The following is a 26843-nucleotide window of genomic DNA, read 5'->3' as shown; positions in this document are numbered from 1 at the left end:
GAGCACCTTTGACATTTACGCTTGGAAATTTCATTGACCTACCACAACCTTAAAGCAATTATGAACAACAAATAAGTACAACAAGGACAAGAAACCGCGCGTCGAATAACAACATAAACTCCGAACAACGAACGGTGGGTGAACGACAACGCCACAGACAACAAAGAACAAACGGCCTGGCCTGACTGTATGCAAGGATGGATGGATGGATAACCGCATAACCGAGGGTGAGCATTCATCCGCATGGTCATGTGAAACAACGTCAACATGTTGTTGGTGTTGGTTGGCTAAAGTTCTTCGACCTCAACAACAACAGCAAAAAAGAAAACGGTAAAATCATTAGCAAGAAAAAATAACGCACACAAACATTGTCTGGTGACGATTAGTCAACGACCGAAACCTTACCGAAATGCGCACAACGCTGACTGGGATGCAGATCGCAGATCCATAAAGTTTAAGCGAATCCAGCCAGAACGTCCGGAATAAAGAAGAAACGTGTGGAAGCATCGAATAACAGGATAAGCTGTTGCATGCAAGGATGGGTGATGTCGATTTAATAACAGTTGGTGAATGTCTTCTGACAATTACTTACACACGCACATGTTCAACTTGTTGTTAGCGAGATTGACGAAATCACGCTTGAATGATTTTAGTGGTTTTCAAGTAGTTTTCAACAGCAGTGTACATAAACTTCGGGGGGAATTTCAAAAGCGCGACGACGGAATTGTGTGGAAGTAATCAACTGGCGTCGAAGGGTAATTGGAAAACCACACGACTTTTGCTTTAGATTTAGTTAGTGTGCGAAGTTCTGAATTCGAAACAGGGTACAACATATGAATTGAACAAAATTGAGATCGGATCGAGAGTGGTTTGAACGACATTGGACTGAACTGAATTTAGTTGGGAATTATGCTGGAAACCAAGATCTTAAAAAATATACAGGCGTTTGTTGATATGGCCTTATTCAGCTTTAGACAGAAGGATTCACCAGACGATAGATCGTGAATAGGGTGAGCTACAATGCCAGATAAGAATACAAAATAAGCTGGACTTGGCTGACCAATACAGAAAGGTATTAGAGGATGACGAGAGAACTAAAATAAATTGCGGATCTTATTAGACTGTGCAGTAGGGCTGGGACTATCGCATATCTGGTTAATATTCGTTTATTTTCTCATCCGGATATCCGGCTAGAGCTCCCACCCATACTGTGCAGATATGAACGAGACTTTATTGAATAGGGCCAATATGTTTAATAAGATCAAAAATCGATTTGGCTAGACAAATCTGAAGGTATATTAGATAAAGTGGATTTGTCATAAAGAACTCAAACGGAGGCCACGAAATCTGGGACTAAAATCTAATCGATTGATTTGTATGTACTGAATATTACCTAACTCGATCGAGCTCGTACTTACAGAAAGAAAAAGGGTAAAACGAGACTAAATTGAACTACCTTGGCCTTGAGATGATCGAAATCATATACTACACGGATATCTCTAAACTAAATTTAAGAGTAGGAGGAAGTATACACTCTCATTACAACTCTGCTTTAGGATTCCAGATCATTGCAGTGTCTGTCAAGCGAAGCTCGCTGCACTTTGGCTCATCCAATAATTTCTTAATGGTCGGAAGAACCAACGTGTTGGACGACACATCTGTCCCAGCTTCGAAAAGAATATGTCCAAAGCACTCATTCGGTTAAAGCGCTATCTACTTAGGTAAGTGACCGGTATTATAACAGGTCGCTGTTTGATGGAAAGACATGTCGGCAGAATGGGTTTGACGGCCAATAACTCCTGCCGAAGCTTCCGAGACGAGGGAGAAGGGGAAGAGTGTTTACCTAAAGTAAAGTAAGTGGCATCCGCGAACCGAGATTTATTTAGACAGTTGTCAGAACAATACTCTTAGCTTTTAGTCTCAAATCATATGACAAAATGGTACTGGTACCTAGAAAATAATTAGACAGGCATTACCTAGAAGTCTAGAGCACACTGTTGTCGACTACGAGGGCACGACTGTCGATTGGATATCAGAGAAGATGTTACCTGCCTCTGGACGTCACATAGTTGAACAACAGTTTCTTCAATGGCGGATCTGGCAAGAAATTCCCTGTTAATGGTGTCTAAACTAAATACATCGTCGGCACGTAAAAAGCGCCAGCAACTGATGCAAATAAAGGCATTAAGTTAATCGCATTAGAAAATTTAACCACCCACTTGCGTTTCAAACGATTATTGTGCACTTTAGATTCACAGCAGAATTCAAGAATTGTACGGCCATTTCCCACCGCTTAGCAAGTAATGGACTACAATTTCTCTTTCTTTTAATTTTAACATTTGCCGCATGGTCACCGCATGACTGTGGACTTTGGGAGGTTTTTGTTGTCTGCTTAATATGTTGGATGCAAGTTTAATTTTTTGGCTCTTCCTTGTTTTTGTTGCCTTTTACGAGTTTCGCTTTTGAACGCAGTCAGACTGGCGGCGACGGCGGCGGCGCTACACTAAAAATGTTTTACAGTTTCTCTTCCGAGTCAGTCAGACAGTATGGTCGACCACCGTTTTGAGTACATTTATTTATTTTTACGATTAGTGCCAGCATCCCAGCCTCCCTCCTGAAAGGGTGTATGGGGTGCGAGCGGTGTACTATTTAATGTTATGACAAGAAATTGCGCTACACTTTTTCGCTTTGTGTGTCCTCACCAGCATGTCTGTTAATTTAAATTTTTGCAACTCTAAATCGATAAACATTAAAGCTTTCCTGCTGCTACACACCCCTTCACACACCACACATTGCTGCTGCCTTTTGCGTCCCACAAATGACTCAGGGCAATGAATGTCCTTCATTGGTTGGTTGGCTGGTTGGTTGGTTGGTTGGTTGGTCGCTTGCTTGCCTGCTTGTTTGCTTGGTTGGTTTCACTGCATTTCCTTTGTTCTCGCAACGACAGTGAAATTCTTGGCAATTCATGGCAGACAGCTAAAGGAGTCCAACGACAATGAAACCAAAGCCAGCAGAAAATGAAAATTAAATGGTAAAACAAAAAGGAATATCTAAAAAGAAATAAATCCTTTTCTCGTTTTTATTTACACACTGCTGGCAAGGATTAGTGCAAAAAGCGCATTGAGTGCGAATATAAAAAGCGTAAAATGATTCATGCTTGGCAGCATGGCGGTGAACATTGCAACAAAAAAAAAAAAAGCTTGTCGCCATGGTGGTTGTTGGGTTTTGCTGTTGCCGCCGCCGCCGCCGCCGCTGCTGCTGGTAATAGACCACCGTCCGACGCCAGCTAGCTGGTGGCTTGGTTTCTTTGTGTCTGGCGCGCGCATTTGACTGCAATTTTATCACCATTTTCTTTAGCAACAAAAGTGCTGCTTTAAATTTAATGATACTCGAACATTTGTATGGGCGGAAAGCGTATTAGTCTAATGGAAGCACAATGTTTGTTTAACAATTTTCACTCGGCAAATGATGAGTTACGAAGAGAAAGCAGTAGTGGCTGCGGTCACGCGAATGAAAACATGATTTGTTTTTGTTAACTCGATGATGCGTAACTTATTGAGATCTTGCTTTCAAGTTCAATGTACTTTGCAATGAGTTCTATGGGAAGCAAGTGAATAATTTTAAGGAAATGCAATGTAATTTTCAGCAAAATACAACACAAACTTTTTAAAATATTGCATACATATATAAAAAACTGGGTGCGTTTTGTTCTATGCGCGGAAGAAATGTATAGAAAAAATTTTAGAGCGGAAGAAGTTCGCCAATATATTTTCTAATATACACTCCGTGTCCTAATTATAAGCGCAGCACAAAATAAAAGTTTTTTTTTTACTTAATGTTAGCTATTTTTTTTATAAAAATATAGTTTATTCGTTAACCAAAATCGTGTAAAACCATTTTTAAACTTTGTTCCAAATTAAAAAAAAAAAATAAATAAAAAATCAACCCACTTTTGTAAAAATTTCGAGCTTGTAAATTTGATTTCTTTGATAGATTTTTAGTATGCAGTTTTACAGTCCATTAAATTTTAGTAAATAAAGTGCAAGTTTGAAGTAGCTAGGGCGTACCGTTGACTTTTTGCTATGGTGTTTATTTTCTTCCATGTAAAAAATCGTTGCACATACTTTGTATGGAAGAAAATACACAACACCGTCAGCGTAAAAATTATATTAAAATAAAATGGACTACAAAATTGCATACTCAAAATCTTTCTAAGAAATCTAATTATAAAGCTTGAAATTTTTACGAAACATTTTTTTTTTGAATTTGATCTTAATATTACACGCAGTTTGAAACATGGATTTATATGATTTTTGTTATAGAATAAACTATGATTTTGTAAAAAAAAAATAAAGAAGCAATTTTGGCCGAGTTCAACCAAGCACGCCAGTCGTTTCTCTTCTGTGCCAACTGACGCCAATTGGAAATGCCAAGTAAAACCAAGTCCTTCTCCATTCGGCCTTTCCAACGCAGTGGCAGCCTCCCTCTGCCTCTGCTACCACAAGCGGGTTCTCGAGTTGAATATTTTCAGAGCGGGCGTATTATCGTCTTGTAAACTCAAGGCAGCTTTATTGAGGAAACAACTCCCACTTGATCTTGGTATAGGCCAGCCTACCATAAATATTCGTACTGCTTTTTTGCTGTTTCTTCCATCGATTTTCCAACTCTCTTACTGCAATTTTTCTCCACTAAGCACAGTGAGCAGAAGCAAGCTCCGTTAAGAAGAAATTAGTACGTAATGAACTTTTATAGTTTTATAGTTTTTACCAAAAAAACAAAAATTTCAATTCATGACCTGGAGCTAGATGCTGGACGGCATCGAGGAGTTACTTAGAGAATTCACAGCCTGGTGGCTTACCAAATGAGAAAAGTTCAATTCGAATTAAAAAAAAAAAAAAAAAATAATCACAGACGATTTCTTTAGCCACGACAAGGCATTAAATATTCTTTATTAAGTCCATATTTACAATATCGTTCCTTACGATTTATGTACATTAGACCGAACCAAAAACAAAGTTTGTTGTATACCCCTGAGTCTAAAGTATTTTTTCAAGACAATTTTATACTTTTTATACTTTTATCATATTTTCTGCACAGTGTTGGCCCATATCGATTGATTTTTTAATCAACTAATTAATTTCATTAAATTGAATCGGATTACAGGCACCTAATGCTTGATTTAATTAAGTCTGATTAAACAGCTAATCGTAACCGTGATTAAATAAACTTATTTTTAATCATTAATCCTTAATTTCATTAAGTAGGTTTGGTGATTAATTAAATTATGCTGGAAGCAATATGGTGGGCATTTTCGTTGTGATCTATTATTTATTACTAATAATAATAATAATAATAATTTTTTTAATTATTACTTATTATGTGTTTTTATAAGCGTCGACCACAAAAGAATAACTTTATCTGGCGTTTAATTTCAAATTGGGACAAACTGAACCACTAAATCAGATGTTGTTTAATCGGATTAACGATTAATAATTAAAATTATTTAATCGTAATCACAACCGACGATTAATGATTAAATTTTTTTAATCGTTAATCGTACAGATTATTGCGACTAATTAATTTTAATCGTCATTCGCGATTAACATTTCAATCGTTAATCAGATTAGCATTCTGCCAACACTGCTTCTGCATTTACAGTCGGGTCTTTAAGTGCGATATATCGATGTTCTTTTTTAAAGCAAACACATTTTTTTCGTTCGAAAGTTCATTGACTGCAAAAAGGCGACCCCTAGGTTCGGCCAAAAAGTTAAAAAAAATTTCGAAACTACCTTGCAAAAAAACTAGTATTTTTTTTGTTTTCTTATAACGTGGTACGGTCTAATGTACATATCTTGCTTCAACAGCAAATCTTTTGTTACCAGATAAAGCTCAAATGGGCTTAAATAAGCATAAGTGTGTACATACATAGATACAAACATGTATTCAATTATGCATAAGTGAAAGATTACTGCATTATGAATTATGCAGATACTGCATTTTTGCTCAATACTCGTTATAAATTGTGAGTCTATATAAGTACACATGTATGTCTGTATGAAGGTGTGAGCATTCAATCAACAACTAAAACGCACAATTAGCATTTATATTTTAGCGCGTGCAAGACTATGTACATTAGGGTGGTCCTCAAAAAAAATCAAACGAATGATTTTTTTCAGTCTCACACCCTTAATCGGTAATACCACGGTCACAGATATCAAATATAAATTTTGGTCCCAATCGGAGACGGTTAAGGCGTGTTGCAAAGGGGTCAACGGCCAGATGGGCTCAAAAAATTAAAAACAATATATATATATTTTTTTCATTTATTACCCAAAATCGATACTACTAAAGTCGAGGATATCACATATAAATTTTGGTCCCAACTGGAGTCGTTTAAGACGTCCTCATAGGGTAATCTGAACTGTGACCCCTGTGCGACACGCCTTAACCGACTTTAATCAGGATCCAAATTTATATGTGATATATTCGACTATAGAAGCATCGACGTAGAGGTTGAGGCTTAGGAAATCCTATGTCCTACGTTTAAGGACCACCCTAATGCATATACATACATATATAGATATGTAGATACAAGTCTATATATGTATGTAAATATATATGTATGCATATAAACATGCACATATGCGGCTAGTATGTATTATTGCCATTAGTGGCTAAATTACGCGGCAAATGAAAAACTTTATCAGAAACTGACCTTGCAAACGAATATGAGCGCACGCGAGCAAAAAAAAAAAAGAACTTTACATGCATTCATACTAAGCATATGCAAATTCATCACCTTACATACAAACATACTACATACGTATATATGTACATACGAACATGCATATAAGGCACATATGTATGCGCTAATATGGCATGGGAACAAGCGCGTTGAGATATTTCACAGACATACATATATGTAAATGTACATACATACCCACTGCAATTAGTAGCAATGTATGCGTGAGTGCTATTATATACCCTGCAGCGGAAAACACTAGTACAGAACTAGTGAATTCACCAGTTTTCGCGTGTCGAATACCGATACCTCGCAAATCTACCACACATGCTTTCTACTGTCGCATTTGACAATCCTAGGAGGTGACAATTAATTAAGAGAGCGTTTGTTTTCAAATGCAAAAGTTGTGTTATAAAGTTTGAGAAAAAATGTTTGTTTTAAAACATTATTGTAGATGACTATCTAAGGAAAAAATTACCATAATTGAGAAAAATTACAAATAAATTTTCGTTCAGAATTTTCACCATGAAAATGGAAAATTTCGGAAAACGCATGTTACCATCGTATAGCCCGTATAAAAATCTATATAAATCATAGTTTTCGAATTATTTTTCTTATTTTCTGCCTGCTTATATATAAACAGATTTGAAAAGAAACAAAAAAATTAAATAAAAAGTAGTAGTTATATATTGCTTTAATTTGGTACTTTTCAATTCGATATTTCAGTGGTGGTCACAAGAGAGAAACTGAACATGGATAAGTATTCAAAATTTATTATTTACATTTAAATGGCAAATAACAAATTCGTTTATGTAATCAGAGAGCATTATCACATTAAAACGACCAATAACATTTAAAAGGTGTAATATGTAATCAATATAGCTCGATTTCTTACTACCTGGAGCATAATATGCTATTGGAACTAGTAATGTAACTAGTACGAAAGCGACAATTGTCAACGACCCCGCCGAAGGGTATGTACATATATATATTACTTCTGCGAACCTGCACTGCATGTAATCATTAGGGGTATTCTCTGCACAGTGCACCGATTGCACGGTAAAAAGCGGTTTTCGTATGGGACAGCTTTGCAAACCGTACAATACGTGCACCATGCAAACGCTTTGTAAGACTCAAAAGAATACCCCTATTATTTAATAATCATAAAACTACCAACCACGAACAAAAAAAACAACAAAAATCAATCGCTTTGCTCATAAATATGCATTTATGGCGACTAAGCGAAATAAAAAGAAGTAAAATTATGGCGAACAGCAAAACTCGATGGCAGCAAAAAAAAACGCATAGCGTCGACGAAAGTATCAAAAGTGACGATATGGATTATAGCGTTTTTGGATTTTGATATGTTCAAGGTTATAATAAAGGTCTGCAGTTCGCTTGGAACCGATAAAAAGTCCATATGAACTACTTACCATTTGCCAAAAAGCGCATAATTAAGAGATATTGAAGTTCTACTTCAAGAAAAGAGGAAGCGAAACGCAGGCAACTAAATAAATCTGCAAGGTGCATGGCGAAACCCAACTGTACTTCTCTCGATCTCGTTTTGGCAATTTATTTGTTAAATATGCACCTCGCATCGATGGACCAATCAGAGAAGCTGACAGGATTGTAAAACCAGTCAAGGATGTGAACATATGTTCCGATAGTCAGGCGGCCATATTAGTTTCAGACCGTGAAGATATTGCAGGAAACTGCAGAGCCGATGAATTGGAAAGACAGGACACTTTTGAGAAGTTTTATTGCATAAAATCAATGGTAAGTCGTAGCTACCTCAAACTTGCACTTTGTTATACTGAAATTGAATGGGCTAAAAAATTGCATACTCAACTTTTTTCTAGAGAGCGTAAATAAAAAGTGCAGTAATTGAATGAAATTTAGCATAATTTTCCTTAATTCTGCAAGAGGTTTGAAACTCTGATTTTTGGGGTTTTTGTTGTAGAAGTAACTATATTTTTATAAAAAATTAGCGAAAAATAAAATATTTGAAAAATAATTGCCCGTATTGTAAAAAATTCGCTTACATACATGTACGAAAATTAGCAACACCGTCAACAAAAAAAAAAATCTCGAAAATCAATGCGAATTTTTAGCCGCCTAAAATATGAATAATATTTTACACAAAATTTAATGGCCTATAAAACTGCAGTATAAATTTTGATGCAATAGTTTGAAATTTTTACGACCTTTTTTTTGAATTTTGCGAATTTTTATGAAACTGGTACAAGGTTAGAAACATTGAGTTACATGGTTTTCGTTGTAGTATAAATTACATTTTTGTAAAAAAAAAATAAGCACAGAAAAAATAAATCATCAGAATTTATAAAAAGTAGTATATCTAATTATGTGACCACCACTGTATGTATTACAAATCATATTCAAAAAAAACAAAAGCTGAAGCTTTCACATCAATAATTTTAAATACCTTTTCCTTGAAATGCTTTTCTCGCACACTAGTCCTTAAGCTACAAGTTTTGAGAGTAAGGCAGTGATTAACTCGCCGCTCAAATTTAATGGCAACAATTGTTTGCTAATATCTACCAGACATTTCGGTGAAATAATCTGTTATTACTTGATACAATTTTCGAACCACTTCTGCGTACCTACACGGAAATAATAAAATTCTACCTAGGATAATTGTTATGACATAAACAAATGTATGTACATATGTGTAGTTCACACCAAAAACCACAAACCATACATCTGTGCGTCATAAATATCTTCAATGAGCTTAAGTAAGACGGGGTGATTTCTATTGAAAATAAGCAATACTTCGAATAAAGGCATGCAGCCGACGCATGAAAAATTTACAATACAAATTTTGGGCATTCTCACTTCCTGGAGAAACCGCATACGCAGACACATATCGACAACTTTAGAGCAGACGAATTCAATAAATATTTATGAATGGATGAAATAAATAAATAAATTTATATTATAAGTAAGATCAGGTAGAAAAAGAATGGGCATATTACGGTACAAATATAGAGTATGAGCGGAATGAAGAAAATATATGTTATTCATGTACCGTAAATAAAATTTGCTAAACATAACTGCACGTATCTAGTGTTTCTTAAAATCTAAGAATTTTTTCTTAAATTTATTTGCTAATTCTTTAACTTGTCTTGAAACTAGTGCAAAATATGACTCGTGGAAATAAGATAATGATCGCTTATGGCGGTGGCTATACATTCTACTTGAAACATTGCGTAGGAAAAAATATTGAAAATCTATAAAACGCATTTTGTGCGAATAGAATTGAATGTGCTATTTCAAAACAGGGCACGCCTCGCATGATTTGATAAATATGTAAATTTTTTCATATCAATGTAATCAAAATGCTTCTCTGTATTTACTAAGTTTGTAAAGGGTACATTTTTGTATCAATTCTACTGATGTATTCATGGCGAATACCGAAAATATTTGAAAAGATCACAACTCTAGGAAAAAGTACTCGTTTTTCTTCCTCAATACTACAAGTTTTCGGATATGTCCAAATTTCGAAATTGCATATTCAATTGTGCAAACACTTTCCAATTTATCGCGAATACTCTTCTACAAGAACGACTGTATTTTACATTTCGATTTTTAGAAACATGTTTGGAACAACTTTAAATTTAAAAAAAATATGAACCCACCCAGCAAACCAAAGTTCCCGAAATTTTAACGAAACGATCTTTAGGAGCATCTCATTTTGTAACGATTTTTTTACGAATCTTCAAAGAAAACAATATGAAGTAGTTGATAAGAACTCGTAAAGAAATTCCTGTACGAAAAAAAGAAGATTCTGAAAAAAATGCCGCAAGAAATTCCTCACATAGCAACATTGTTTTCATTTCTTTACCGATTTTCTTCCGAAATTTCGTAAAAGAATCGAAGTGTACACAGTATATTTAATTTTTAGAAAATTTAGAATTCTTTACTTACTGTATATACCCTGCAAACCAAAGTTCCCGAATTCTTAACGAAATCTTTAGGAGTATCTGATTTCTGTAACGATTTTTTTCCGAATCTTCAAAGAAAATTATATGAAGTGGTTGACACGAACTCGTAAAGAAATTTCTGTACGAAAAATAAAGAAAATTCTGAAAAAAGTCTGCAAGAAATTCTTCACATAGCAGCATTATTTTCATTTCTTCACCGATTTTCTTCCGAAATTTCGTAAAAGAATGGAAGTGTGCGTAATTTATTTCATTTTAGAAAATTCGGAAAAAAATCGGATGGGATCTTTCCGAATTCGTTAAAATTTCTTTACTATTCAGAATACTCTGAAAAAATGGTTTGCAGGGTAAGCACAATATACAAATGTACAAAAGAAACACTGTCAATGACAAAGAAATACAAATTCTAATCTTTTTCAGTGAACCAATCGGTTGAGTTTACTTCGAAAAAAAGAGTTAACTTTTTGTGAAAGAGTAAAAAAAAAAATAATACTAATCAAATTTAACTGCCACTACGCTCAAGTAGTTAAAAAGTATAAACAAACAGAAAAAAGGCAAAGAGCAAAGAGTACACATTTTAATAAATGATCGCAACAGCTGATAAATAATAGACGACTCAAACAGTGACGCTGCAAAAAAAGAAAATTNACAATTTGATAGACCAAAAAAAAAATAAAAAAATAAAAAAATATGTGCGAAATGTGATGAATGCTCAGCATTAATATCTTCATCGGCAATTCCGAGCAGGTAAAGTTCCACATGCCTATAATAAAATATATCTACATATTTCTTTATTAAATTTGTTTTTTTTTTTGCTTTTTTTTTTATTTGCAAAGCATAGCGGAAATAATAAATATGCGTTAAAGAGCAACAATTTAAATATTGAGCGACGCAAAGTGACGTGGCGTGGCTTAATGAACAGCGATTTGCGAGGCAGCACAGAGAAGTTCAAATTTAACGGTTATAAATGGAAGCGATAGAAAGCAGCCGCCTATTTGTCTACAGCTACCTAAACTAATAATTACAGTAGTTTGAGAAAGCCAGCCGATTTCCGCACGGAACTTAAATGGTTATTATTAAACTGTAATCGTTTTTGGTATTCGCGTTTTCTGTTTTCTGAGTTTTAATAAAACTAGCCTACACAAATGCAATAAATTTTATGATTTTTTTTTTGTATATCTCACAATTTTGCATAATTCTGTTAAATCATCTGCTTGGCGTATGTTCGTCTTTCCTAGCACTCTTCACTATAAATCAAAATAAACATTTTCATATTTTAATTTTTTTTTGCAACTTACTTGTGCACATCTGCATAAAGACACCACATCCAAATAGGAGAATATACGTAAAAGAATTTCTTTTGGCAGTTGTTTTATAGGTTCATCATCCGTATCCGAAGAACTGAGGAATGTTTGCTGTAAATGAGAGAGAAGGAATTATTTTAATAAATTTTGTGCCAACTTAAAAATAATAGAAAAGCTCATTAGTAAGTTTTTTTGGTGTATTCAGCTGTGTGCATATAGGGTAACATATATGTACAAAACATATGTATACATACATATTTTTTTTTTTGTAAAATTTGTATCCTCTATTAAAAAAATTATATGCGAATGATGTAGATAAAATTACAAACGATGTAAAATAATTTTCAAAATGTAAGGAAAGGTGTATAAATAGCAACAGACAAATTTAGATATATTTATAGACCTACAATTTACAACAAAATTAATTGATGTCAAAAGAAATTTTGGCATACATTTCGATAAATGTGACATTTAAGGCGCAGGAAAGATCAGTAATAAAAACAAGATCAAAAGATTTAAATTTGTATATGAAAGACACAAAGAAATAAAGAAAATCAGTGCAAAAACACGATACTTGCTTTTTTGAAATGAAATAAAATAAAATAAAATAAAATAAAATAAAATAAAATAAAATAAAATAAATAAATAAAATAAAATAGAATTAAATAAAATAAAATAAAATAAAATAAAATAAAATAAAATAAAATAAAATAAAATAAAATAAAATAAAATAAAATAAAACAACATAAAATAAAATAGAATACAATAAAATAAAATACAATAAAATAAAACAAGTAATATTTGAGCAAAATAATTAATAAGTTAATAGCTCTGACATATAAATTCAAGGCCGTATTTAAGAAAAGTCGCCTAACTTCGACAATTTTTATGCGATTGGAATAAACGAGCCATCAGTTTGTTTAAAAATAGATTCAATTTTAGATAGTACTGCATATTTTCAAATTATGGAAATTATCGATGGTCAAAATTTAAAAAATTAAAAGTATGGTTTTTTTTTTCATTTTTCCCCATAAAAAGTACCAACAAGCCAAGTCCGACAATAGATTACCATTTTAAAGGTCTATATATCCTCTTTTCAGATCATGTTCGATCTTTGAAATCGAATCAAAAAAATGATCCAAAAACTCATAAATCTAAAAAAATCGTATTTTCTGACCTAAACTGACTAAATGACCTTTAAAAAAGCTATTAAAATAGGCATTAATATTTCTCATAAAATTAGGGGGTAGGGTCTTGAAATTTTCAACAAAAACCCTAACCTAATGTCACTTAACTAAATCAGCTGACCACAGGGTAGGTGTCACCGAAAAATTGTGAAGAGACGAACCCTGGGTTCGGCCAAAAAAAAAATGTTTCGAAATTGCCTTGCAAAAATACTTTACGACTCCGGGGTGTACGGCAATTTTTTTTTTATTATTATTTAATTTGCTTGTAAAGTGGTACGGCCTAATGTGCACATTATTTTCCGTTCGTCGACAAAAATTAAAGAAGACACAAAAGTATGAAAAAATAAATGCAAATAACTTTGCTACCATTGATGTACGTGTATGTGTATAACAACGCCCTGGGGCCGTAAAAGGCCAAAAGAAATGCACAATCTACACAAAACCACAAAGTTACAAAGAAAAAACAATGAAAAATAAAACAAAATAAATAAATACGTAACCACAACTAAGCAAAGCGGAAGGTCATTCGGGCAAAGCAAACAAAAACATAAAAATCAAATAGTATATCTACGAAAGTTAACGCATTAATTTATAAACACACACACATGTTCACAAATAAAAGATTCTACACTCGCATACCACAAGTAATCGATTGTGTAAGGGAAAAAAAAACAAACAAAAAACCAAACGAAGAAGACAGTCGATGTGCCTAACGACGACAAACACCTCTTTAGCACTGACCTTGAATAGGGTTTTACCATTGCGCCAATAAAAGAAACAAATTTAAGTTACATATGTACATATAACAACAAAACTGCCGGTCAGCGACAGCCAACCAAGCGTATGAGTATCGATTTATTTTTTTAATTTGTTGTCATGGTACGACCTATGTATGTACATACATATATATTTGTATATGTATTGAGTAGTAAAAGGGGAAGTTAACCGCTGCTTCTTGCCACAAAATTTTGAAACTTTTTTTTTTTTTTTGGCCACACGAAAGTTTTCCCATTACAAGTGCAATTATTGGTATTTATTTGTACGTACTATTTGTATGCAAATGTATTAGCTATGTAAATATTTTTGAATTCCCACAACGCCAACCAACAACCCTCACAGGTGAGGTGCATAGTTTATACAAGTAATTAGGATTGGCTAACAAATCTCAAAAGCAAAACAAAATGCCGAAAAAAAAACCCATACAAATAAATGATTTTGTTGGTATTTCCGCAGGCTGCTTTCTTCTATTTCGTCGTGGTCTAAATAGTTCAAAAGCAAGAAGAAAGAGGCGCAGCGCCGCAACAATTGTTTGTTTGCTGTTGGATTTATTTGGCCAAAATATCTACAACATCAACACAATTGGCAATTATGTACGTACGAAGTGAAAGGTAAATAAAAACATGAATTTACTGCTTGGCTTATCAGCAGCGCAGGCAAAAAATAAAAGCCACAATACCAATAGCAGAAATAGCATTACGAGGTCTAAGGTTTCAAAGTAAAGTAAAAGTAAAACTGACAACAATAAAACATCGTTCTTGCAGCAGACAAATGCAGGAAAGCTTTTGAAACCTAGGAAATCCAGCTAACTCGAATTTGTGAGTGGCGCCAGCGATAATCGCGCAATTTGTGAGATTGGGATGTAAGGGTGGTCCATATAGTGTTTTTTTTTTAATCATGTGTTATTTTGACATTGCTCTTTCCCACTGCATATCTTGTCAGAAAGTCAATATCACATCTCCGCGGAACGAAATGAATCGCTTTATTCTTGAACAACGTTCAAGAGTTTGGTGCGGATCTATCGAATTACAGAATAAATAAAAGAAAGCTTAATTATTTGATTGTTAATTTCTAGATTCGAAAATCCGATTAATATTCGTTAATTTTGTAAACTATATAACCACATATCCGGTTAATATCCGTTAATTTTTTTTATCCGGATTATCCGGATAGTAAAAAAATTCGGATGGAATGGCCAAGCCTAGTTTTGGCGATAACTATGCATACTGAGATAGAGAATCAATATAGGTAAGATTTGGTATTAAAGGAAATTTTCCTTAAAAGCTGCTTGATAAAAATGGACTTGATGATATGATTGGNGCATCACTCCCCATACAAAAAAATAGGTACTGTTTTTCCATTGGAGTTATAAAATCAATTATATTTTAAGAAGTCCACCAAAATATTTCGGAAAAATATGAAGATTTAAGCGAGCTGGACCGATTTGAAAATATCTCCAAAAATGGAGTTTTTATGAATAAAAATAGTTTCTTAAAGATGTTTTTTTGAAAAAGTCACCTCAAATGCCAAAACGGTTTAAGATTAAAAAATTTACATACAAATATTAAAAAAAAAATGTTAAATGGAATCGTAATTATGAGATTTTTGATGCAGTTTTTTTACCTTTTTCAAAGACTGGTATAAGAAAAACTTGAATAACTGAACCTAAACTCTTCCGATTTCGACTTGTGGGGTATCATTGGAAAGGTATTTTCTCACCCAAAATTTTTTATGAACCCTCGAAAAAACTACGTTGTTGCGAAGTTTTCCATACAAAAATGGTTCATAGATACAGTGACTCAAACAAATGTCCACGTGTTGATATTTTTAAATACTCGTATTTTTATTTTTTTTTTGTTATTTTTCTGTAAAAATATCGACCAAGCTTTAAACCATATAAACCACATCTTCAAACTTTATACAAAATTAGGGAAAATTCAACCAAATTTTATCAAAATTTCCACTTTTTAATCTGAATCTTTAGAACATTTTTCGGTATACAATTTTATAACCCATAAAATTTTAGTCTAATGGAGTGTAGTTTTAAACAGTCAAGAAATACCGTTGATTTCTGAGAATTTTTTTGGCGACGGGTTTTTGCATTTTATTTTTTTTTCAAAATGTGGGAGACTGTGAGCAACAAAATTTCCAAAAATCAACGCCCGTTTTTATAAATTGCACTTGTTATATAAAAAAAAAAACGCTAAAATAGTCTCCAAAAAAAAAAGATTTTCAAAAATCAACCAGACTTTTTAGCCGGTTGAAACTTGCACTGCATACTTACCCAAAAATATTGAAATTTTGATGAAAATATGTTGAATTTTCCTAAATTTTGTATAAAGTTTGAAACTGTGATTTACATATATGTTTTTGTTAAAGCTTGGACGGTATTTTATATGTAGAAAAATACCAAAAAAAAATAGCTCGAAAAACATTACGAATATTTAAAAAAAATCATCACGTGGTCATTTGTTGAGTCACTGTATAACGAAGAACGAGCATCGGAATATGTTGACGGTTAGAGTCCCGTTAGCAGACGCCTATATATAACGAATTCTGAATAAGTTGACGGTTAGAGTCACATTATATAAAAACGAAACTATACTTATGACAAATTTTTTCCAAAAATTTTGAATTTTTTATNTTTTTTTTTTTTTTTTTGCCAGCTATTAGTTTGGAGTCGCTGGATAGTTCAGCTACGTCTTACTTATTCGCCAACTTTCGTGACTGAAATATACATAAATAAGTTTGAAAGTTAATACAAAACGCGTCAGATCTTAATCAATTTGTAGACAGCAGCGAACAAGGAATGCATAAAATGGCAAAGCAGTGAGAACTTTGAAACGCGAATGAGATAACTAACAACCGTCGCTGACAGACCAAATACATCAAAAAAAAATATTTTTTTTTTCTGCCGTCAACATGCTGCACTCCAACTTGCACTTCCTTCTAGTCTCTTTGTTTCGCACAGCCAACAAGCGAAGTAAAGTGAAATTGCAAATATTTGCGAAAAAATATCTTGGCAAACAAAGAAAAGCGCTGCTTGCGTATGTAANTTTTTTTTTTTTTTTTTGCCAGCTATTAGTTTGGAGTCGCTGGATAGTTCAGCTACGTCTTACTTATTCGCCAACTTTCGTGACTGAAATATATGTACATAAATAAGTTTGAAAGTTAATACAAAACGCGTCAGATCTTAATCAGTTTGTAGACAGCAGCGAACAAGGAATGCATAAAATGGCAAAGCAATGAGAACTTTGAAACGCGAATGAGATAACTAACAACCGTCGCTGACAGACCAAATACATAAAAAAAAAATGCTTTTTTTCTGCCGTCAACACACTGCTGCACTCCAACTCGCACTTCCTTCTAGTCTCTTTGTTTCGCACAGCCAACAACCGAAGTAAAGTGAAATTGCAAATATTTGCGAAGAAAAAAAATATCTTGGCAAACAAAGAAAAGCGCTGCTTGCGTATGTAAATACATACTCGCTTGTGTGAATGTTTTTAGTTAAACTTCCTTGACCGCAATCGTAATGCCAACAAAAAATTTAACGATATAAACAAAATGATAGCATTTTAAATCCGCACTGCGTAGTAAAAGCTTTCCATTTCATCATTCGCACTCTGTTATCACGTGCTCCTTAAAAAAAAAAATAAAAAAAAAATAGAGATGCAAATTCAAAATCAATTTGCACTTCACTTGTTTTCCTTCTTTTCTTATCTACATAAATGCATTTTACGCCACAGCCAAGATTATTTGCTTTCCTACAGCTATCAAATTTAGATCTGTGCTCAAATCCCCACCACTCCCCGCCCCAACCCAATCGTTTGCACACAGTTCAATTGCAATCTGTCGGCAAAAGTTCAATGAACCGCTGGTGAAATGGAGTAGTCAGCGCTGAGTGTAAGCAAATATTGTGCAAACATAATATAAATAGAATTTGCTGGGAGAGAAGACTTTTTTCTAAAAAAAAAAAAACAATAAGTGCCTGTACTGCACAGCTTGGTACTAAGGTTATGTTCCCACACAAAAGTATAAGTACAAGGGCACATACATATATATGTAAATAGGAACAGAAATCGAATACGAAACTGTAGGGGTAAAGATATCTTTAACGTTGCCAATATCGATAACGATAAAGGTAATCTAATGAATCAACATTAAGAGGCCTCGAACTCCAGATAAATACAGTTAAAAAATGTTTGTCTAGAAATCGCATTTCGGTTTCATATTTGTGCATAACATATCGATGGCTGAGTGGAAGATTGACCTATCTCGGCTGCCAGTTCGAAAACGCTCTATCTCAAAAAACTTTTCAAGAACGTCCTATTTCAGAATTTTATTGAAAAACACCCTATCTCAAAATTCGGTTCAAAAACGCCCTATCTCACTTCAAAATGTATTGAAAATATGCTGATATAGGGCGTTTTTGGATCGGCAGCTGAGATAGGGCGTTTTTGAAACGAACTCTGAAATAGGGCGTTCGTGAAAACTTTTTTGAGATAGAATGTTTTCGAACTGGCTGCCGAGATAGGTCGATCTTCCACTCAGCCATCGATATGTTGTGCTGGGCAATCACAAAAGAGATTTTATACCGAATGCACTGCTAAGTCCGGAAATCAAAGTACCCAGAGTCCAGTGTTATGCTTAACTAGCCGCGATTCTGAAGGCCGGATACTTCTGCAGACCCTGCAGAATCAGGTACATTTAGGCAGTACTAAGAAATGTGATTTTTGTTGTAACTAGTTAACGAGTCACACCTCGCGTTGCTGAAATTTTCAGCTTTAAGCCGTTTCGAGGCAACAAGGCAGCCTTTTTATTCTCATAAATACATTGCCTACCTAGAATCTGAAGTCGCAAACACTTTTCATATGAAGATTAGTTGAAGGTATTCGCTCCCCTACACTACAGATGATTTTTGAGTCAACCATACAATCAGGGCCCGTAACTGTTATGGATTTTTTCAAAAGAGTCGATAAATAATCGTTTTTTTTATTGATTTTTTCGATCAAAAATTAAGAGTTGAAATTAGACTTTAATTTTTCGATCATAAATAAAAGTTTACTTTTGACTTATGCATATTTTTTCTTTCAAATTTCGCTTTGATTTTTTCGATTTAACTTTTATTTTTGATCAAAAAAATAAAAATCAAATTTTAATTGTTAATTTGGACAGAAAGAATATTGTTAAACAAAAATAACAAACAAAAATNTCAATTTCTTTTTTCACCGAGACTCAAATTTGAAAAAAAAATTTTTATGCAAAATTATAAAATATAACAATTATTTTTGATTTTTATATTATAAATCCAAAATAACAATTATTTTTTATTTTTATATTATATATCTTAGATAACAGTTTTTGAAGACTTTTATTTATAAAAGTCAGCAATAAAAATCAGTCAGTGACTTTTACTTTTAAAAGTCATCAATATAAATCAGTTACCGACTTTTAAGGAGTAATTAAATAAAAGTAAAAAAATAATTGTTAAAGAGCAATTTTTTTAATAAAAGTTGTACCTGTTACGGTCCCTGAATTTAAATCATTTGGTTATTCCCCTTAGCTAACAAGCATCACACTGCATATATTCAAATAACATATATAAAAAATTCTTTCCGTCTGACTTCTTGAATTGAAATTTCGAAAGGCTCAAAATATACAATACTTATTTTTACGAAACCGTTTTTTTGGTTATTTTGGTTATTAAAGCTTCCAACGAGGACGGATTCGTTCGAAAAATATGACACTGAGCTTGGCAAAAAGCTGAAACTGGTTTGTGTCTAAACTAAATTTGACAAATGATGAAGAAAATGAATTCCAAATGCCATAAAATATTAGCCTTCCTTCATTGAGGGAAAAAATTTTTTCTAAAAAAAAATTGGTCAAGAAATGTAGTTAAAAAATTAAGTTAAAAATTTCGAATTAATCATATACATACGTTATATACTACAAAAAAACCGTAAAAAATATCATTAAAAGGCCCTTCTCACTGGTATTTTTATTTGTTTGTCATTTTTGGAAACTGGCTACTCTGAAGACTACTAACAAAAAATACTTATTATTAACACCCTACCCTGCGAAATCTAAGCTAAGTTAAGTTATTTAGTACGTTGTTTCATTACTTCTTTAAAAGAAAAAAATTACTTCTAAAAAGAAAATATTTGCATATTTATGTATATACAACTACGCAGAAATCAAAATGAACTCTCCCACAACGTTAACCAATTAACCGCCCACGGTTTCGGTTTGTCTGCGGAAATTGCCATGGTTCCACAATGACTAACAAACATTGGCGCCGTTGGAATTCCCATGGCATCGAATAACAACAACAACAAACAACAAGCGCATGGGTAAATAGCTCTGCTTTAAACATGCCTTGCCCTCGCCTTACTTACTAGCTATATCCTTGCACCTGCTGGCACTACAGCCGGGCAATGAGATCCTTGTATGAACAAGAGAGATAAGTAAATACATGCTTGTAGATGTAGCAGATACACAAAACTGTCACACGGCAGTAGACTATGGGATTCTGTCACATTGCCATCTAACATGCCTCGCATATTTGCCATATTTGCCTTTTGAGTAAGGATAATTTTCTTTTTTAATTTTTTTTAAATATTTTTAAAATCAGCTGCTGTTTCATAGAATTTTTTCTTATTACATAAGAGAACCTATTTTCTGCTTCTTCAATTGTTCGCCCACAATTGATTTACAATTAAAGTCATTAACTTTTGCAATCGCGTGCGCTTTGTTTTGTTTCTCATTTCTATTTAGTTTTTTTTTTTTTTTATCTAGTATTATGTATGTATGTACATACAGTGGCGGTCAAAAATAAATGAATGGTGTGGTGTTTCATTTTTAATATTTACAATGTTTTTCGAGCTAAATTTTTTTTGATATTTTTTTATAAAAATATGTTTCATGCTTTAACAAATACTATATAAGTCACACTTTCAAACTTTATACAGAACTTAAGAAAAATTCCACAAATGTGTATCTAACTTTCGAGCTTTTTAAACAGAATCTTTAGAAATTTTTTGGGCTTGCAGTTAACAAGCTAATAAAATTCTAGTAAAATAAGTGCAAGTTTCGAGCGGCTAAAAAATCGCATTGATTTAAAAATATTTTTTTTTTTTGTTGACGGCGTTTGCACTTTTCCCATATAAGTAAACATGAATATTTGGGGAAGAATATGCGCAAGACCATTGCGAAAAAACAAAAAAAAAAGTCAACAGCAGCTTTCCTCTAAATTTCGCTATTTATTTGGAAAAAAACGCAAAAGCCGTCAGCAAAAAAGAATATTAAAAATCAATGCGATTTTTTAGGTGCCCAAAACTTGCACTTATGTTACTAGAATTTTATAAGCTTGTTAACTGCATACCCAAAAAATTTCTAATATTCTGGTTACAAAGCTCAAAATTTAGATAAAAATAAGTGGAATTTTTCTAAGTTCTGTATAAAGTTTGAAAGTGTGATTTATATAGTTTTTGTTAAAGCAGGAGCCATATTTTTACAAAAAAAAATCAGACAAATTTTACCTTAAAAAGCATTGTAATTTTATTAAAAACGAAACACCCGCCATCCATTTGCATGGTTATTGCTGCTGTTGCTGTACAGTGTTCGCATACATACATATGTATCTGCTGTTTATGCAAAATGCCAACAATTTTACGAGCACATATTGATTTATAGCACATTCACCACTTTATCGGCATAACATAGCGAAATTAAAACAACAACAACGCTATACCATACGCCTCTCAAATTGGACATAAGTTAGGCTAAATGAAAAAAGCGGGTGGGCGAGGGTGCTGTTTCAAGGCAATACAGCTGTTGTTGTGTCGACTTCGACTTCTTGTCTAGCACAATACATATTAATGTAAGTCAATTTATTAGAATCATATGCACACAATCCGGTTATTACCTCTTTAAGGAAGCAATTTACGGGATTTAACGTAAAAGTTGTAGAGAATAAAGAAACTGTTGATTCATTGCTCGACCTGTTGACTTGGATAATTGTCGTTCGACATAATTTATGGATTAGGAAAATATGTAGTGCCGTGGTCCTCTAGTCGATAATTTATGTGTATTTGCATATTATTTGGTTAGCATGGAATTCGTTGACGGTAATAAAACTGAAGGCGATCGACTTTGTTTTAGGAAAAATTGGATTTGTAAGTGTAAATGAACATTTGAAAGTAAAAGCTGTACAAAATTTGTAGTCATATAAAAATTGGGCATAATTTTTTGACGGTTTTAAGTTTATATTATTAAATTTAAATTACTAATTCAAAAATTAAACAAAATTTTTTCGAAAATTAAATTGAAAGTTATCGAAAACCAAATCAAAAGTTATCGAAAATTAAATTATTGGAAAATAAAATCCAAAGTTATCGGAAATTAAAAGAAAATATCGAAAATTGTATCGGAAGTTATTGAAAATTGTATCGGAAATTATGGAGAATTGTATCGGAAATTATCGAGAATTGTATCAGAAATGATCAAGACTTGTATCGGATATGATCGAGAATGGTATCGGAAATTATCGAGAATTGTATCTGAAGTTATCGAAAATTTTATCGGAAATTAGCGCGAGTTGTATCGGGAGCTATCGAAAATTTTACCAAAAGTTGAAAGTTACTGAAATTTAAATCGAAAGTTTACAAAAAGTAAGTTCAAAGTTTTCGAAGATTTAGTCGAAAGTTATCAAAAATTCAATTCGTTCAAAGTTTTCGAAAAATTAGTTGAAAATTTTCGAAATTTCAAGCGAACGGTATATCAAAAATTGAAATCGAATATTAAATCCAAAATTATCGAAAATTAAATCAAAACTTGTATTGAAAATCAAAAGAGAAAATTCTTAGTGATTATATGGAAGGTTTTTGAAAAATTTATCGAAAATTATACCGAAATTATCGAAAAGAAGTCAGGTTAGGCTAGCTCAATCGGGCCGCTCTGATGAAAACATTACTCGGTGGCCTCAGGGTATTATTGCGATTTTAAATATTATATCGATGTTATCGAAAGTTAGCGAAAAGCAAATCGATGGTTATTGTAAATAATTTCGAAAGCTATCGGAAATAATATCGAAATTCATCGAGTATAATACCGAAATTTATCGAAAAAATATCGGAAGTTTTCGGAAATAAAATCGAAAGTTATCGGAAATAAATAACAAAAAATAAAATTTAAACTTATCGAGATAATATCGAAAGTTCTATAGAAAACAAATGTTATCAAAAATGTTATACATGTGTGTATGTAAATCGATGTACATATATCGATATACATCTAAATGTATGCATCAAGAACATATCAATGAGCGATTACTGTAATATTCGCTCCGATTTGTACCGTCTTTATAATAACCTAGTACTATATAAATATCGATTTCAAGCGGAAACCCATTTTAGAATGGACCGTTGGGTAGTTACACAACAATTTAGTGGGTGAAATATAACATACAATGCACATTATTAAAAGGAGGCTATGCAAATTCTATGCACTACATGTAGTATACGATTAGATACATACATACATATTTATGTGCATGTGAGCCAGTATAAATGCATATTAGTTAGAAAAGCATATACTATGTATGTATACTAAAAAGGCATTTAAAAAATGTATATTTACTGGCATGTCCTCATCCATCGAGTCCTCCTCGTCCATTTTGATGATGGCGCTGCTCTCGCCGCCAGCAATTGCGCTCACGCTGCTACCCGTTGTTGCTGTTGTTGCGTTAACCGTTTGAAATAGTAAAGTTTTTGTATGACCGCGCAGATAGCTGCTGCTACCGCTACTACCAATGCCGCTAGCCCGATTATTGCCGGCGCTATAAACAATTGCTGCCGCAGTTGCTGCTGCTGCTACTGCCGCCGGTGCGCTGCCACAGACAAAATAATTATTACCGCCGCCGCTATTGGCGCCCAGACCGTCAGTAATGGTCAAAGCAACAGCACTGCTGCTGGCTGTCGAATTGGCGTAAGAAGCTGTCGGCGATGAAGCCGATGTCGTATTTGAGGAGACGGATGCTGTTGCGCTAGCCGGTGCGTGAGCGCTTAAGTTTGCTGCCGTTGGCGGCGCGGAGGCTGTAACAGCGGCTGAGGATAAGGCGGACGATGACGACGACGATGAGGAGGATGTGTTCGAGGTGGCCGAACGCCAAATGCTGCCACCAAGACCGCCAATCAAACGCCGACCACTGCCGACAATGCCACCAACACTGTGGCCAACTAATGTGCCAAGGCCACTGCTGATGGCAGTGTTGTTGTTATTGCCGCTGCTGCAACTGTTGCTGCTGCTGCTACTCGAATTATTGCTGTGATTGTGTAATAAGCTCAAATTGAGGCCGCGTTTGCCACCACTAACGCTATTATTATTTTCAGTCTGCGCGGTGCTGCGCGATGGCCGTGTTGGATTTAAAGGCGCTGCGCTACCTCCGCTGACGCTACTGCTACTACCGCTATGACTACAAGCGCTGCTAACTTGGCCACTTGCACTCGAACTACTACTGCTGCTGCTGCTCGGGTAAAGCAACTCTGCGCTGCCACCGCCGCCGCCACCACCTCCGCCGCCGCCGATGCTATTGCTGCTGCCGCCGACGCTGCTACTGCTTGCGATACTCAAACTGCCTGCCACGCTGCTGGCGCCAACACTCTCACTCCCACCGCCAACGATGCTGTCAACACCAAGACTGCTACTGCCAATGCCTATGCCGATGCCGCTGCCGCCAATGCTTGCGCCAACTCCACTGCTGCTGCTATTCAAAATTGTATTATTTTTGATGAACATTTAAGGCCGAAGACACTTGCCGCGCTTAAGCTGAGGCTTTGGAGAAGGGTTTGGTTTGAATGTGGTTTTCGTTTTTTGCTTTTTTTGGTTCTTCGCGTCTTGGGTTTGTTCCAAGTTAAACGTACAAACTGTTGGTACAGTTAATGGGCTGAGCGTTTTATCTGCACTTTTCAAGAACTGTATTTTAGCACTCTTTAAAGCGTGTTTTCCGAAATTTTGATGTTTTTATTTATTTACAAAATGTTATTGTAGTCCCACAAGCCGCTGGTAATAAATAAATAGAAAAAAACAAATGTTCACTACAACATAATCTTTGCAAAAAAAATTTCCAGTCTATACATTTTTTGTTTGCTTTTATTTGTATTATTATTTTCTGTTTGTGCCGCTTTTTTCATTTTTTTTTATTTTGTTGCTGTTACTGCTACGCCCTGTTTGTCGTACAGAAAATACGCGCGACACATCCGGCACTTCTGACACAATTATCTGCTTCTAGAAGCCTGCGTAAAACGCGTACGAATACGCGAGAACAGGTTTATGTTTACATTCGAGACAAAAAAAAGTGTCAAAAATATTACGTCCGTTACTCGCAAAACAAAAGCAACACAGGCAAATAAAACAAGTTCGTCGCTCGTTAAATATGTTGATCTGTGTTTTTTGTTTTTTTAGATTATTAAGATTGCGCGGCGTCTGCCAGCGAACGCCTCTGAGTTGACCGCAGCAAATATGCACGTAAATTTAATTAATTTTTGCTGTTGGCTGTTTGTTATTACATATTTTGTTTTTGAAGCTAAAACAAGGCGACTACCGTAAAATTAACGCATGCCAACAGGGGTTAATAAATGTAAATAATTGGAAGTAAATAAAGTAATAGGCAGAGGTTACATAAAATAAACCGTTATTACCTGACAAAATAAATAATAATTATGAAGAAAAGTTCAATAAAATCAGATTTCATGAAAAAAAATTCAGAACAATTTACAAAAAAAAAAAAAATTTAAAAAATTTTATGAAAAAAAAATGCTATAAAAAAAACTCAATGAAACAAAAAAATATACATACAACTGCAGTGGTTGTAGACTCAGCTGCTCTAATTATGTATATATGTATCGTCGCCCTTTTGCCAGAAGCATGAATGTGCAAATTTACCAATTTCAAACTCAATGTCTCAACATTTTCAGTTTTACACATTCATGTTTCTGGCATAAGGGCGACGATATCACTATAATCGTTCTGCGAAAATTTGTTATTTCCATAAGTGTTGTGAATTTATAAGAACAAAATCAAATGCCTATGAACATCTATATCCAAAGCAATTTTTATAGGTTAATTTTGTAGGTCCAAAAATATAAAAATATTGTAGTTCCTAAAAATTGATTGGTTTTCTAACTTTTTTATATATTTTTAATTTTACTTATCTTTGTAACTTTTTCATTTTAAATTATTTGATTCCTTAATTTTTTAAATTTTATTATATTTTTTTTATTTATTAATATTTTTTAACTACTTATTCTTATTTATTTATTATTATTCACATTTATTTATTAATTATAAATTTTTTTTTATAAATCCTTATTTTCATAAATTTTTCATTACTTATAAATTTTATTTATTAATTTTTTATTTTTTAACATAGATTTTTTAAATTAGTATTTTTTTATAAATTTTCATTCTTTTAAAAATGTTACTTTTTATTAATGTTAATTTTTTAATTTTCATGATTTAAAAGTTTGTATCTTTATAAATTTTATAAGTTTTTTATTTTTCATAAATTTTTGATATTTTTAACACTTTTTTTTACTTTATTTAAAAAATTTTATTATGATAAATTTACTATTTTTTATTTTATATTATTTTTTTATTTTTAATTGTGATTTATTTTTATATTTATTAATTTTTTATGTCCTTAAATTTGATTTTTATTTATTCATATTTTTCCCATTATATTTTAAATTTCTTTCAAATTTTTAATTAATTTTTAGACACATTGTTTAAATTAATTAATATGTATTATTTTTTTTTCAATACATTTTAATTTCCTTATTGATTGTTTTATTTAATATGTTTTAAATCTTTAGTCGGA

At 33.2% G+C, this 26843-nt stretch overlaps 1 protein-coding gene across 1 annotated transcript in view; it reads right to left on the bottom strand.

The window, feature by feature from the left end:
* LOC108363060 (F-box/LRR-repeat protein 20) overlaps positions 1-25075 on the bottom strand; it is a 59980-nt gene extending 34905 nt beyond the window's left edge. Inside the window, exons 1-2 of the mRNA XM_017616297.1 lie at positions 23606-25075; positions 12000-12116 (exon numbers count right to left, since the gene is read on the bottom strand). Coding sequence (XP_017471786.1) covers positions 12000-12116; positions 23606-24763 — 1275 coding nt within the window. The 5' untranslated portion in view covers positions 24764-25075. The remainder of the gene's footprint in view (positions 1-11999; positions 12117-23605) is intronic.
* Positions 25076-26843: the final 1768 nt, after the last annotated feature.

Source organism: Rhagoletis zephyria, unplaced genomic scaffold (assembly GCF_001687245.7).
Source record: "Rhagoletis zephyria isolate East Lansing unplaced genomic scaffold, Rhagoletis_zephyria_1.1 Rzeph_scaffold_01179, whole genome shotgun sequence".
NCBI lineage: Eukaryota > Metazoa > Arthropoda > Insecta > Diptera > Tephritidae > Rhagoletis > Rhagoletis zephyria.
This window is presented reverse-complemented; position numbering and strand designations above follow the sequence as displayed.